Source organism: Chionomys nivalis, chromosome 2 (assembly GCF_950005125.1).
Source record: "Chionomys nivalis chromosome 2, mChiNiv1.1, whole genome shotgun sequence".
In the NCBI taxonomy this organism is placed as follows: Eukaryota; Metazoa; Chordata; class Mammalia; order Rodentia; family Cricetidae; genus Chionomys; species Chionomys nivalis.
This window is the reverse complement of record NC_080087.1, coordinates 259,157-271,610: the sequence shown is the minus strand read 5'-3', so window position 1 is coordinate 271,610 and position 12,454 is coordinate 259,157. Positions and strand designations below refer to the sequence as shown.

The window sequence follows — 12,454 nt, the reverse complement described above, 5'->3', positions numbered from 1 at the left end:
TTCTGTTGTTTTCTAATGAAAGGAAGGGAAAGATTGGAATGAACAGAGGGAGAAGAAGCTAATCAGACTATATTGTGAGAGAAAGAATCTATTTTCAATAAAATGAGGAAAAAAGCATCTTCCAATGTGCTAGTATTTACTTGCTAATATTTAATCAAAATTTTTGATTAAAATTTTACCATTCCTGACAGGCTGCTTCTTTCTTTTTTGTTTTTATTTTCCCTAATTTTATTTTTTATTTTCTTTTTAAGTATCTTTAATTAATTAAATTCAACTATGTAATTGATCCCCCATTTTCCTTTCAAATTCGTGGCATCATAGTCTGTCATTTACATATACAAATAATTTCATGTATTTACATGTGTGTGTGTTTGCAAATAAATATATGATTGAATTATTCATATTGCCTGAAGCCAATTTAGTATAGATTATATGTGTACTTTTCAGCATTGTCCACATCATATTGGATAAATATGTAGGGAGCTTATCTCTAGGGAAGTCTGACTCTCCTTCCCTCATTAATCCTCAATTGCCTATAAGTTCTTCCATTAGTTGAGGGGCCTAGAAATATTTCCTTTATTCACAGTGGTATACCCATTGGTGTTGGTATGATTCAGGTCATTTAAGTAACCATGTTGTTGTGACTGTATTTGCTATCTCTCCAGTCACATCTACAAGACACAGTCTTACAGTAGGATTCTGTTCATTTGGCTCATAATAGCATTCTTCTTCTCTTCTACTTTGTTCCTTGTCTTTAGGTGTTAGGATTGTGCTGTCGCTGTATCAGCTGGGCAGGGCACCACACAGTCAATTGTTTTCTGCATTTTGGCTATTTGGGGCTCTCTGTAACAGTCCGTGTGTTTTGGTACCAAAGCAGCTTCTTTGATAAGTAGAAAGAATTACACTTACCTCTTAGTATGAACATAAATATTGGGAAAATGTCATTAAGAGTTCCTCCCCTGAGATCTCTGATCTCACTAACCATTGGTAGTAGGCTAGGTTTCATTTTCATGCATGATTTCCATACTGCTGAGTTGACTTAAGTCCAATCTTACAGCCAAGACTTAAGGACCACTACTATACTGCTTTAGTGCTATGCTGGAAATTCCTGTGGTAAATAAGCATCTCAGTGAGGCAGAATTTTGACTTTTTTTCTTCCTTGGGAGTAGGCATAGCAGATTCTGCTAATATGAAATGTTGTTCCTAGGGAGGCTAATATGAAATGTTGTTCCTAGGGAGGAGGCTTTTAGGTCAGATCCAGCTAGAATCTTACAAGTTTAGGTAGACTTATCTCAACCTCTGAAGGAAATCCTAGGGTATAACCAACAGTCTACATTGCCTTGGGATCATTTTGGACTCTCCTAAACTATAATAACTCAAATGTCACTCCTCTACTAATTTGTTTTTTAACTATTTTCTATAAGGTTATGTTTACATAAAGATTTTGCACATGCATTCTGTAATTTATAATCATTACTAAATGATATTACCCAAGAGATGCCCAATCATACTACAAAAGCATTTGTTCAACTATGTTCATAGCAGCATTATTTGTAATAGCCAGAACCTGGAAACAACCTAGATGCCCCTCAATGGAAGAATGAATAAAGAAAGTGTGGCTTATATACACATTAGAGTACTACTCAGCGGGAAAAAAAAATACAATGGCATCCTGAATTTTGCATGAAAATGGATGGAAATAGAAAACACTATTCTGAGTGAGATAACCCAGACTGAAAAAGAGGAATATGGCATCGATTAGTGGGTTCTAGCCATAAACAAAGGACATTAAACCTATAGTTCACAATCCTAGAGAAGGTAAATAATAAGGTGAACCCAAAGAAAAACATATATAGATCCTCCTGGAAATTGGAGGCAGACAAGATCGCCATGCAAAAGTTGGGAGCATGGGGGGTGGGGTGCAGTAGGGGGAAGGGGAGAGGGGGAGAGAGAAGGGAGAGTTGGGGAGAGCTTGGGGGAGTGGGATGGGTGAGATAGAGGAAAACTTAAGCTCAAGCTATGCCTAAAATGTTATTCTTTGGGGAAAAATCTGAATGAGAAATGTAATTAATTAAATGGTTTCATAACACCAAAACCTTAGGGAAATAGCTTCAGAAATTTAAACCCGTAATTTTAACTGCATGAAAAAGCACACACTACCTAGTATTCATGTAAGATTGAACTGTTCACCTCAGGTAAGTTCCTGTATTTCCAACATTTAAAAACACAAAGTTAAAAATATTGATCATCTTTGGAAAACAGTGAGGGCTACATCAATTAATCAATTTCTCGCTGCTTATGTTAATGCCTTATGAAGTAAAATGATTAAATGACAGTTTTTTCTCAAAAGTAGATTTTGAACTTAATATGAGCATTTTACTCAATTTATCTAATTTGAATTCATAAACAACACTCTTATTATGTGACCATCATGACGATATGATAATTACAGTCTTTGCTAGTGTTCTCTCTTGATTGTTCCTTTAACAGATAATGGAGTACCACTTCATAAATAATAGCATGTGATAATTCAACTTTACTTCAACACCATATAAACCATAAGTAATACTTAGTGAACCAGCATAATGAAAACAGCATTCAGTGTGTATCCATCCCTGTTTCCTACTCACAAGATTTCATTTAAGAGTCCTACAAGTGCAAATCAATCACATATTAAAGAACACACAAAAAGAGCTCTGAAAATTTCATGTTTCCTTACACTGTTTTCATGTTTAAGACGTAATTCTTGACTTAAAAACTAAACACAAGAAAATATTAATGTTAAGTCACAGATTTTCCAGCTTTCTTGTAATATGCTTCTTCGAGTGCCCAGAGTCTAGATGTTTGTCTCTAGACAATTCTTTGGAAAAGACACAAAGACCAGTGAAAATAAAGTATATTATTACAAGAAAATCTGATTTATTTCTTTGTTATCACATACTATAAGATACATGGCATCAGAATACAATGATTTTAATTTTCATCAACCAGTGTTATAGACATCCATTGCTTTTAGAATTGGCAAATATTCTTTCAACCAGCCATGATTTTAGAGGATCTGAATATATGTAATTAATATTTCTGCTTAGGTAAATGTTTTTAAATGCAATAAATGTCTAACATTCTATTTTATAGCCTAAAATCTCTTTGAATTATGTTTTTGTCAACATATTTTGAAGATCATGTAAGATTTCAGGAAATCAAAACATGCTTGCAAAGGTAATGGCATAGAGGGTCAAAATATTGAAAATGTAATAAGTACATTTTGCACAATAATATATGGATGTTACATATCATGACAACAGAATCTTCAAGCTATCAGGTATGTTCTATTATGATTACTACCATAAAGATCTATCTACATAATAACTTATTGAACAGATTTCTGAACAAAATAAATCCAGAGAATGAATTATTTTCTTTTTTAGAGATAACTGAGAATGCACCTACTCAGTTTTTAAAATTATCTTTTAAAATTTACAAAATAAAGAAGAATGGATAGGGGAAATTGCTCTTCTGTGGATGAATTCATTTTCTTGGGAATTACCAATAATCCTGGCGTAAAAGTAGGTCTGTTCACCACATTCTTACTTGTTTATCTCATTACTCTTCTGGCTAATCTTGGAATGATCGTTTTAATTAGAGTGGACTCTCAGCTCCACACACCCATGTACTTTTTTCTTAGCAACCTCTCTTTCTGTGACCTCTGCTATTCCACAGCAATTGGACCCAAGATGCTGGTGGATCTCTTGGCTGAGGAGAAATCAATTCCCATTTTTGGTTGTGCTCTGCAGTTCTTAACATTCTGTGTCTTTGCAGATTCTGAGTGTCTACTGCTAGCAGTGATGGCCTTTGATAGGTACCAGGCCATCAGCAACCCCTTGCTCTATACAGTGAACATGTCCAGCATGGTGTGTTCCATGCTCATGGCTGGGGTTTACCTGGTAGCAGCAACAGATGGTTTAATACATACAACCTTGGCATTCCGCTTATGTTTTTGTGGGTCTAATGAGATCAATCACTTCTTTTGTGATTTGCCTCCACTTTACCTCCTCTCTTGCTCAGATATACAAGTCAATGAACTGGCTTTATTTACTGTTTTTGGCTTCATTGAACTGAGCACCATCTCAGGAGTTCTGGTCTCTTATTGTTACATCATTTTATCAGTCTTGAAGATCCATTCTGCTGAGGGGAGATTCAAAGCTTTCTCCACCTGCACCTCCCATCTGACCACAGTGGCCATTTTCCAGGGAACTATGCTTTTCATGTATTTTCGCCCCAGTTCTTCTTACTCTCTGGATCAAGACAAAATGACCTCATTGTTCTATACTCTTGTGATTCCCATGTTGAACCCTTTGATTTACAGCCTCAGGAACACGGATGTGAAAGAGGCTCTACAAAAACTGAAAATGAAAATGTGGTCCTAAACAACTCTATCACATGTGCCTGAACATTTATTTATAACACTTGGGAATTTTTTTTCTGGAAAATTGTAATGATGGCATAGATGGAAGTTGTAAATTGTAGTTTGAACCAGTAAAATATGTATTTGTTCTAACACCTAAGTACATTAATGTAGTAGATATGAAAATGTTGCAAGTTTGAATATATATATATATATAATGCTAATGCAAAATATTCATCACTATAAAATTCTCTTGATTACCATAATTGACGATGTATATGTATTTTTATTTGCTTTTTCTAATATTCTTCTCTCATACATTACATCTTGATCACAGTTTCCCCTCTGTGCCCCCCCCACTCTCCTATATCCCCCAGATCCACTTCTTTGTTTCCCTTCAATAAAACAGCAGGCTTCCCTGGGCAGGGTTAAGTTAGGGTTAGGATTTATTTATTTTATCTCAGTTATCTCATTTTTTTTATTGAATTCTTGGATTTTTTGATCATTTGGATTAGAATGGATCACCAGCTTCACATGCCAATATATTTCTTCCGGAGCCACCTCTCTTTCTCTGATGACTGCTGTTCTACTGAAGTTTGCCCTAAGATGTTATCGGACTTGCTTGCCAGGAGCAGCAATTCAGTTCCTTTTCTTGGGGGTGTTATGCAGTTCTTCATCTTCTGCATCATTACAGATGTGGAGTGTATGCTTCTGGCAATGATGGCATTTGATCGGTAGAAGGCAATAAGCAACCCCTTGTTGTATGCAGGAGATATGTCCAGCAAAATGTGCTACCAACTCCTAGCTGTGGTTTACATGGTAGGTATTGTAGATGCTGTGAAATACACAACATTGACATTTCGCTTGTGTTTCTGTGTGTCCAGTGAAATCAACCATTTCTTCTGTGATTTACCTCCGCTTTACTTCCTCTCCTGCTCTGACATACAAGTTAATGAACTGAACTTATTTATCGTTTTTGGTTTTATTGAACTGAGCACAAAATCAGGAGTCCTTTTCTCTTACTGTTACTTCATCAGTCTTGAAGATCCACTCTACTGAGGGAAGGTTCAAAGCTTTCTCTACCTGCACCTCACATTTAACAGCAGTTGCAAGGTCCAGTGAGGAAAAGGACTGTCATAATATATTAAAAACAGAGGGCAAAAATGAATAAATAAAATGTGATACTGGCTAACATAACATTGCTTGAGAAAGTACCATGTGGATAAAATTATACAAGTGTGGGAAGTCACAAACCCAAATGAACACACAGAGAGAGAGAGAGAGAGAGAGAGAGAGAGAGAGAGAGAGAGAGAGAGAGAGACAAACACATTAAGACACACACACAGAGACATCCACACAAAATCTCTTTTAAGAAACAGGGCCGAGCGATGGTGGCACACGCCTTTAATCCCAGCACTCGGGAGGCAGAGGCGGGCGGATCTCTGTGAGTTCGAGACCAGCCTGGTCTACAGAGCAAGTTCCAGGACAGGCTCCAAAGCCACAGAGAAACCCTGTCTCGAAAAAAAAAAAAAAAAAAAAAAATATATATATATATATATAATAAAAAAAATAATAAAAACATTCCTAGGGCTGAGGATCTAATTCAATGGTGAAGCACCCTTTAAAAAGCCGGGTGTGGTGGCGCACGCCTTTAATCCCAGCACTTGGGAGGCAGAGGCAGGCGGATCTCTGTGAGTTCGAGACCAGCCTCGTCTACAAGAGCTAGTTCCAGGACAGGCTCCAAAACCACAGAGAAACCCTGTCTCGAAAAATCAAAAAAAAAAAAAAAAAAAAGAAACAAATATCAGTCATGAATTTCCTTGTATGATAGTCTCAAAGAATTAAAATGCCCAGTCTCATGGAGTACTCATCACTTTAAGGAAAAGTTAAAAGAGAGAGAATATAAAACGAAAAAAATACTAATTTCAACTGAAAAAAATCTGAAGAAGTAGAAACCTTTGGATCAGAAGCTCAAGGTGTAGATGACATAGACTTCAATCTATTGCTTACATTTTCTTATAAGAATTCAAGGAAAAGGAACAATTAATAGAATTCAATGGTTAAAGTGCTTGTTGTTCAATGATAAGGACCCAACTTTGGATTACTAGCATCCATGAAACAAATAAACAAACAAACAAATGAAAGTATATAAAATATTTGTGAATACCCAAATGAAAAGTGATTTACTATCTTTTAACTTTTTTATTTTTTGACAATTTCATGTGGACTTATAAGTATAATATACATGGACCGTAGTCAACTCTCATTGCCTTCTCTCCCTCCATAAACAAATTTTTCTTCCCCCATTCCCCCCAAAAATCCCTTCCTCCTCCCAGGCTCTTTTCTTGTGATTTTTCTGACTTTAATTAGAGCTTAATGAATGACTATTGGCAGAAGTTTGTTTGATAGAGCATAAGAAACAAAGCATCATCTCTATCAGTGGAGAATATGACCCCATGTCCCCCAGATTCTATTAAATAACAACAGTTCCTCTGGAATTGGAGAAATCTTGTAGAGATATTTCATTTGTATTTTAATGAATAAAGCTATCCTGAAGATCAGAATGTAAAACAGCCATGCTGGTCAGCCTTACAGACAAGGCAGTGGTGACACACACCTTTAATCCCAGTAGTTCAACATAGAAACTAGGCAATAGTGGTGCATGCCTTTAATCACAGCACTAGAAAGAAATAGAAGATGGGACGAGGCAGGTCTCAGCTGAGTCTCATTCTGAGGATTTGTGGAGGCAGGATACCCATTTTGATCTGAAGTAGAGGTAGGAGCCAGTGGCTGGCTGCTTTGCTTTTCTGATCTTTAGGTTTAACCCCGATATCTGTCTCTGGGTTTTTATTATTTATGCTATAAAACCTCACTTTGCCCACAAAGAAATGTTGACAGGCCCAGGTAATCACACTTTATATCTAGAACAAATCATTTCCCTACACTTCTTCCCATCCTGTGACTCATACTTTTTCCTGTGATATTTCCTAAAACTCTGGGCTCAGTTTTTGCCTGAGCACTCAACATTCCTCCTTCCTCACCTATTTATCCACAGATGATTTTGTGGACTAATCATTGCCAACTACAATAAAAGTTTCCCAACCGAGACTGTGAGTAGCATAAATCCATTCATATAAATGTAATGATTTACAAAACAGCTTGAGAGCATGTCCATGCAACCAAATAACAGTAGTTGACTCTCCCAGAGAGACTGTAATTAAAGTATTAAATTTCCATGCGTTGCCCTGTGTTTTTCTCTTATAATGATTGAAGACTGTTTTGATGGTCATATAAACTGATATGTTTAAATGAAATGGGTATGAACTAAGTGGAAAGAATCCAAAGTTCTACAAACTGAGGAGAAAAACTGTTAGGCTTTCACTATGTCCTATTGTATCTTGTTTTGTCTGTTTGGTTGTGGTCTGCTCTTCTGAAGAGAAAATGGTGAGGGGAAGTGGATTTGTGGGGAAAGAGAAGACTAGGGTAGCTAGGACAAGCAGAGGGAGGGAAAACTGTGGTTGGGATGTATTATCTGAGGGAAGAATCTACTGTCAATTTAAAAAAAAATTAAAGAATAACACCTGTTGTCTATTTTAAATTGAATTTATGTGTTCTTTGTATATTCTGGAAACATTTTTCTGATGATAGTATGCTTTGTTTCTTTCTTCAGAGTGTAACTAATCTTTTCAGATTCTTTGTATATTTTTCTCATGTCATGTATCATATCTTTTAATAAAACACAATTTACCTTGTCTCAAAAAAGTGTAGTATAAAAGGATCAAATTGTAAGTGTTATTTTCCTGAATTTATGGGTTGATATTTTTTGATATTGCATTGTGTGGAGTTATTTGAAAATATTTATGACTGAAATATAAACTGAGAAAAAGGATAGACTTGTGTATGAATCAATGTTCTTCTTTTACATACTTTAATGTTCAAATAAAAATCCTCATCAGTTCTCCAGTTATAATATCTCTAAATTACATATTATCTTTACCACTGTTTTAAGGCAAGCATATTTGAATACTGTAGCAGTGATTACTGTGTTGAAAGCTTTAGTGATATAATTTTTGTCTTTATCTTAAACCACATAAATGTCCTTGTTACTGGAATATCCAAATAGAAGAATGAAAAGGAGTTAGCATATCATTTGGCTATATATAATACACATCTACTTCTATATCTTACTGTGAAAGTAAATTTAATATAGATATGTATACATGTGCTATATTTTTCACTATGGATTATTATTGTAATACCCATTAAAGTATAGATCATTTTGAAATATGTACATTTTTGTCTTTGTTAAAACGAATGGTGTTGCTTGATAACCTTTTTTTGAGCTGAAGTAGGGAAATCAATAATGCCAGTTAAGTCATACAGTACTTGTAAAAATGTGTAATTTCAACTTTACTGAAGTTGCCACAGTATCCCTTGGGGAAAAGATCATCAAGGAATTTAATTAGCCATTAATGAATAAAAGAGTGTACCCCAAGAAGAGTTTTGTCTCCAGTAGCATTCGAGTGAAAATAACAGGTCATCTACATAAAGTTCATGCATCACTGTTGAAAACAGAAAGACTCAACTCGGGTATGTTAGTTTCTTTGTTCCATCCATCCTTCCTTCTTTCTTATTCATTCAGTAATTATTTATTTATATTTAATCATTTTTTATATTGAAATAATTCAGTTTTCTTTGAGAAACTGAGGTATTGGTATTGGGTAATGTGTAAGTGAATAACTCATGAAGTTAAACATAATATACAATCTAGATGACAATGATATCTTCTGGTTTGTACTATGTATTATTAAATTACTTCACTTGCTATTTGTATGAACATTTTAAATAGGATTTATTTGTTCATATTTATTCTGAAGTCATCGGTAAACCATTACATTGCAAATCATTTTACAGAAGCAATATGCATGTAATCTATATTGTGTTTTACTAAATAATAAGACAATTAATAATACAAATCATCATGCATATATTTCAGTTTATATGAAAGAATAGAGTAAGTGAAACTACAGTTGAGTATAAAAAGTAATAATCAGACTTCCATCTACATTACAATATTTCTACATCAAAAGACAGACTCATGTTAGGGCTCTGACATACATATACACACATAAATGCAAATATAAAGGAGATGACAAGACATGTATAACTTCAGAAATTGTTAGGCATCTTTCCACTTATTTTGTAACAACCCTTCTAAGCTAAGAACTAGTGAGAAGCCACTGTACTTAGTAGAATATTCTATCTTGCTTGATGTCATGTCTTCTCATGATCCAAATATTTTATCATTTATAATTTGGAATTTGGTAAATGTAATAAATGGATTATAAATATTTTGAGAAAGCAGCAAAGGTAACGTGTAGAACATGTCCTCAAAACATAATTAATTATTCAACAAAACCTTCACACTAAATTAACAGAATAATTTCCATTTATTAATGTCTATGCAACAAAATTAATAGTGTTAATGCTGTTAAACTCAAATATATTTCTTTTTTAATCTTTTTTCCCTTTTGTTCAAAATATATTCTTTTATTTTTATTTATTTATTTATTTATTTCAAAACAAAACAAACGATCTTCTTTGATTTTACTTACCAATTCCAGTTCCTACTCCCTTTCCTTCCCTTCTCCTAATCTCATATTCAACCTCTCACTCACTCCTCAGACAGGGTAAGGCACATTGCTTCGGGGAAGGTCCAAGGCCCTCCCTACTATATCTAGGCTGAGCAAGGAATTTCAAATATATTTCTTCAGCAACAAATGTGCTCATTTTTATCAAACAAATGAATTTGCTGCCTTTTACCTTCTGACTTATCCTTCTTTGATTTTATATTATTTTTAATATGGAGTCAATATTTAATTTATTCAAATATATTGTCAAAGTGTGTGTCTCAATCATCACATGAACTATTTATTAATGAACAACTTACATAGACTTTTATAATAATATTTATTTAAAATAATATCTGCCTATGTTTTTTTCTGAGAAAACATACACTAATTTAAAGAAAAAAATATTGAGCCAGGCTTTTGTGCACATCTTTAATCCCAGCATTAAAGAGCCAGAGACATAAGGATCTCTGTGAGTTTAAGGTCATCACAGTCTGCAGAGCAAGTCCCAGGACAGTCAAAGCTATACAGAAAAACCATGTATTGAAAAAAATACCTATTATATATAATTTATAATAACAGTATATAATATAATAACAATATTTTAGACACAAAACATTCCCTAACTTATCCTTTTATTTGGAAACAGCTCATCAAACAAAGAAGAATGGAGGTTGGGAACTGCTCAGCCACGGAGTTTCTTCTCTTGGGAATTACCAATAACCCTGTAATCAAGGTGATTTTATTTACTACTTTTCTAATTGTTTATCTCGTTATTCTCATTGAAAATCTTGGAATGATCACATTGATCAGAATAGAGCCCCAGCTTCACACACCAATGTACTTTTTCCTCAGCCACCTCTCTTTCTCTGACATCTGCTATTCTACTGCAGTTGGACCAAAAATGCTGATGAGTCTTGTGGCCAAAAGCAATTCAATTCCATTTGTTGGTTGCGCTCTGCAGTTTTTCATATTCTGCATTTTTACAGATGCTGAGTGTGTGCTTCTGGCAGTGATGGCTTTTGATAGGTACAAGGCTATTAGTAACCCCTTGCTGTATGCAGTAGACATGTCCAGAAAGGTGTGCTATCAGCTTCTGGCTGTAGTTTATCTGGTTGGAATGGTAGATGCTTTGACACACACGACACTGACATTTCGCTTGTGTTACTGTGAGTCCAGTGAGATCAATCATTTCTTCTGTGATGTCCCTCCTCTCCTATTACTATCTTGCTCAGGTACAGAGGTCAATGAACTAGTCATATTCACCCTATTTGGGTTTATTGAACTGAGCACCATCTCAGGAGTCCTTGTTTCTTACTGCTACATCATCTTATCAGTCTTGAAGATTCGCTCCGCTGAGGGGAGATTCAAAGCTTTCTCCACGTGTACTTCCCATCTGACTGTTGTTGCAATTTTTCAGGGAACAATGCTCTTCATGTATTTCAGGCCAAGTTCTGCCTATTCCCTGGATCAAGACAAAATGACCTCATTGTTTTATACTCTTGTGATCCCCATGCTCAATCCATTGATTTACAGCCTGAGGAACAAGGATGTAAAATCAAGTGTAAAAAAATACTTGCGAGGTAGAGTTGCCTTTAATTAAATAGATATTTCTCAATATGCATACATATTTTAATATAAATTTATAAGCAGATGATCTTGATACTTTAAATCAGATATAATAAAAGATAAGCCTCATGTAACTATTTATTATTATTTATTGTTTATTATAATATATATTTTAGTAACTGCTATGTACAAACCTCATGTAGTTTTAAAAAATACTCTGTATTTCACTATATCATATTTGTTTGTGTGGTTTTTTGTAAAAAAACAGTTTTGACAAGTATACCATTTACCAGTGTAGAGGCATGGGGATTAGAAAAATAAGTAAAAACAATGAAGACATGAAGAATAATAAACAGAAGCATAGGATAATATAGGGAGGAAGTTACAGTGAATGCTGAAATTCACCTGTGTTTAATTTTGCAAACACTTTTATGCCTCAATACATAAGGCAGGAAGAAGGCGAAACACCATGTTAACATCATGCAAAGGACAACTAGAACAATTACATGCTTCAAGCTTGAGATATCAAGTCATTAATTCTTGAGAAAGGCATTCAGTGGTTTAGGCAGTGAACCCACCCTAGACCAGGAGTCAGGAAGGGAGCCACTCTCAAGGTCAAACCTCTTAATCCAAAAGAAGGAGAAGCAGCTAGAATTATCTGACCTTTAGTTAGAGTGGAGTGGATTTACCTGTTTAGGCCTTCTTAAAGCAAAACATCAAGTAACCACCCTCTAGGTCAGGGTGTGTAGGCATACTTGTTGTTAACAACTTTGAGCAGGTTGAAACTCTCTGAACTTCAGACAAAGTGGAAAGAGGCTTGTATTTTTGGGCCTTCACATTTTTCATTATA

At 34.8% G+C, this 12,454-nt stretch overlaps 2 protein-coding genes and 1 pseudogene across 2 annotated transcripts; all 3 read left to right on the top strand.

Annotated features, from left to right (window-relative positions):
- The first annotated feature begins 3,476 nt into the window (after positions 1-3,476).
- LOC130862785 (olfactory receptor 5W2-like) lies at positions 3,477-4,427 on the top strand. Its single transcript, XM_057752596.1, has one exon. It carries the CDS (start codon positions 3,495-3,497, stop codon positions 4,425-4,427), a length of 933 nt encoding a protein of 310 aa, XP_057608579.1. The 5' UTR covers positions 3,477-3,494.
- Positions 4,428-4,677: 250 nt separating this feature from the next.
- LOC130862776 (olfactory receptor 5W2-like) lies at positions 4,678-8,086 on the top strand (annotated as a pseudogene).
- A 2,607-nt stretch (positions 8,087-10,693) lies between these two features.
- Positions 10,694-11,638, top strand: LOC130869959 (olfactory receptor 5W2-like). The gene has a single exon (XM_057762494.1). The coding sequence runs from the start codon at positions 10,703-10,705 to the stop codon at positions 11,636-11,638; it is 936 nt and encodes a 311-aa protein (XP_057618477.1). The 5' UTR covers positions 10,694-10,702.
- The last annotated feature ends 816 nt before the right edge of the window (positions 11,639-12,454 follow it).

Excerpts from the sequence above, each read along its gene's own strand:
- LOC130862785 (XM_057752596.1), top strand. The coding sequence starts at position 3,495 with ATGGATAGGGGAAATTGCTCTTCTGTGGATGAATTCATTTTCTTGGGA.
- LOC130869959 (XM_057762494.1), top strand. The coding sequence starts at position 10,703 with ATGGAGGTTGGGAACTGCTCAGCCACGGAGTTTCTTCTCTTGGGAATT.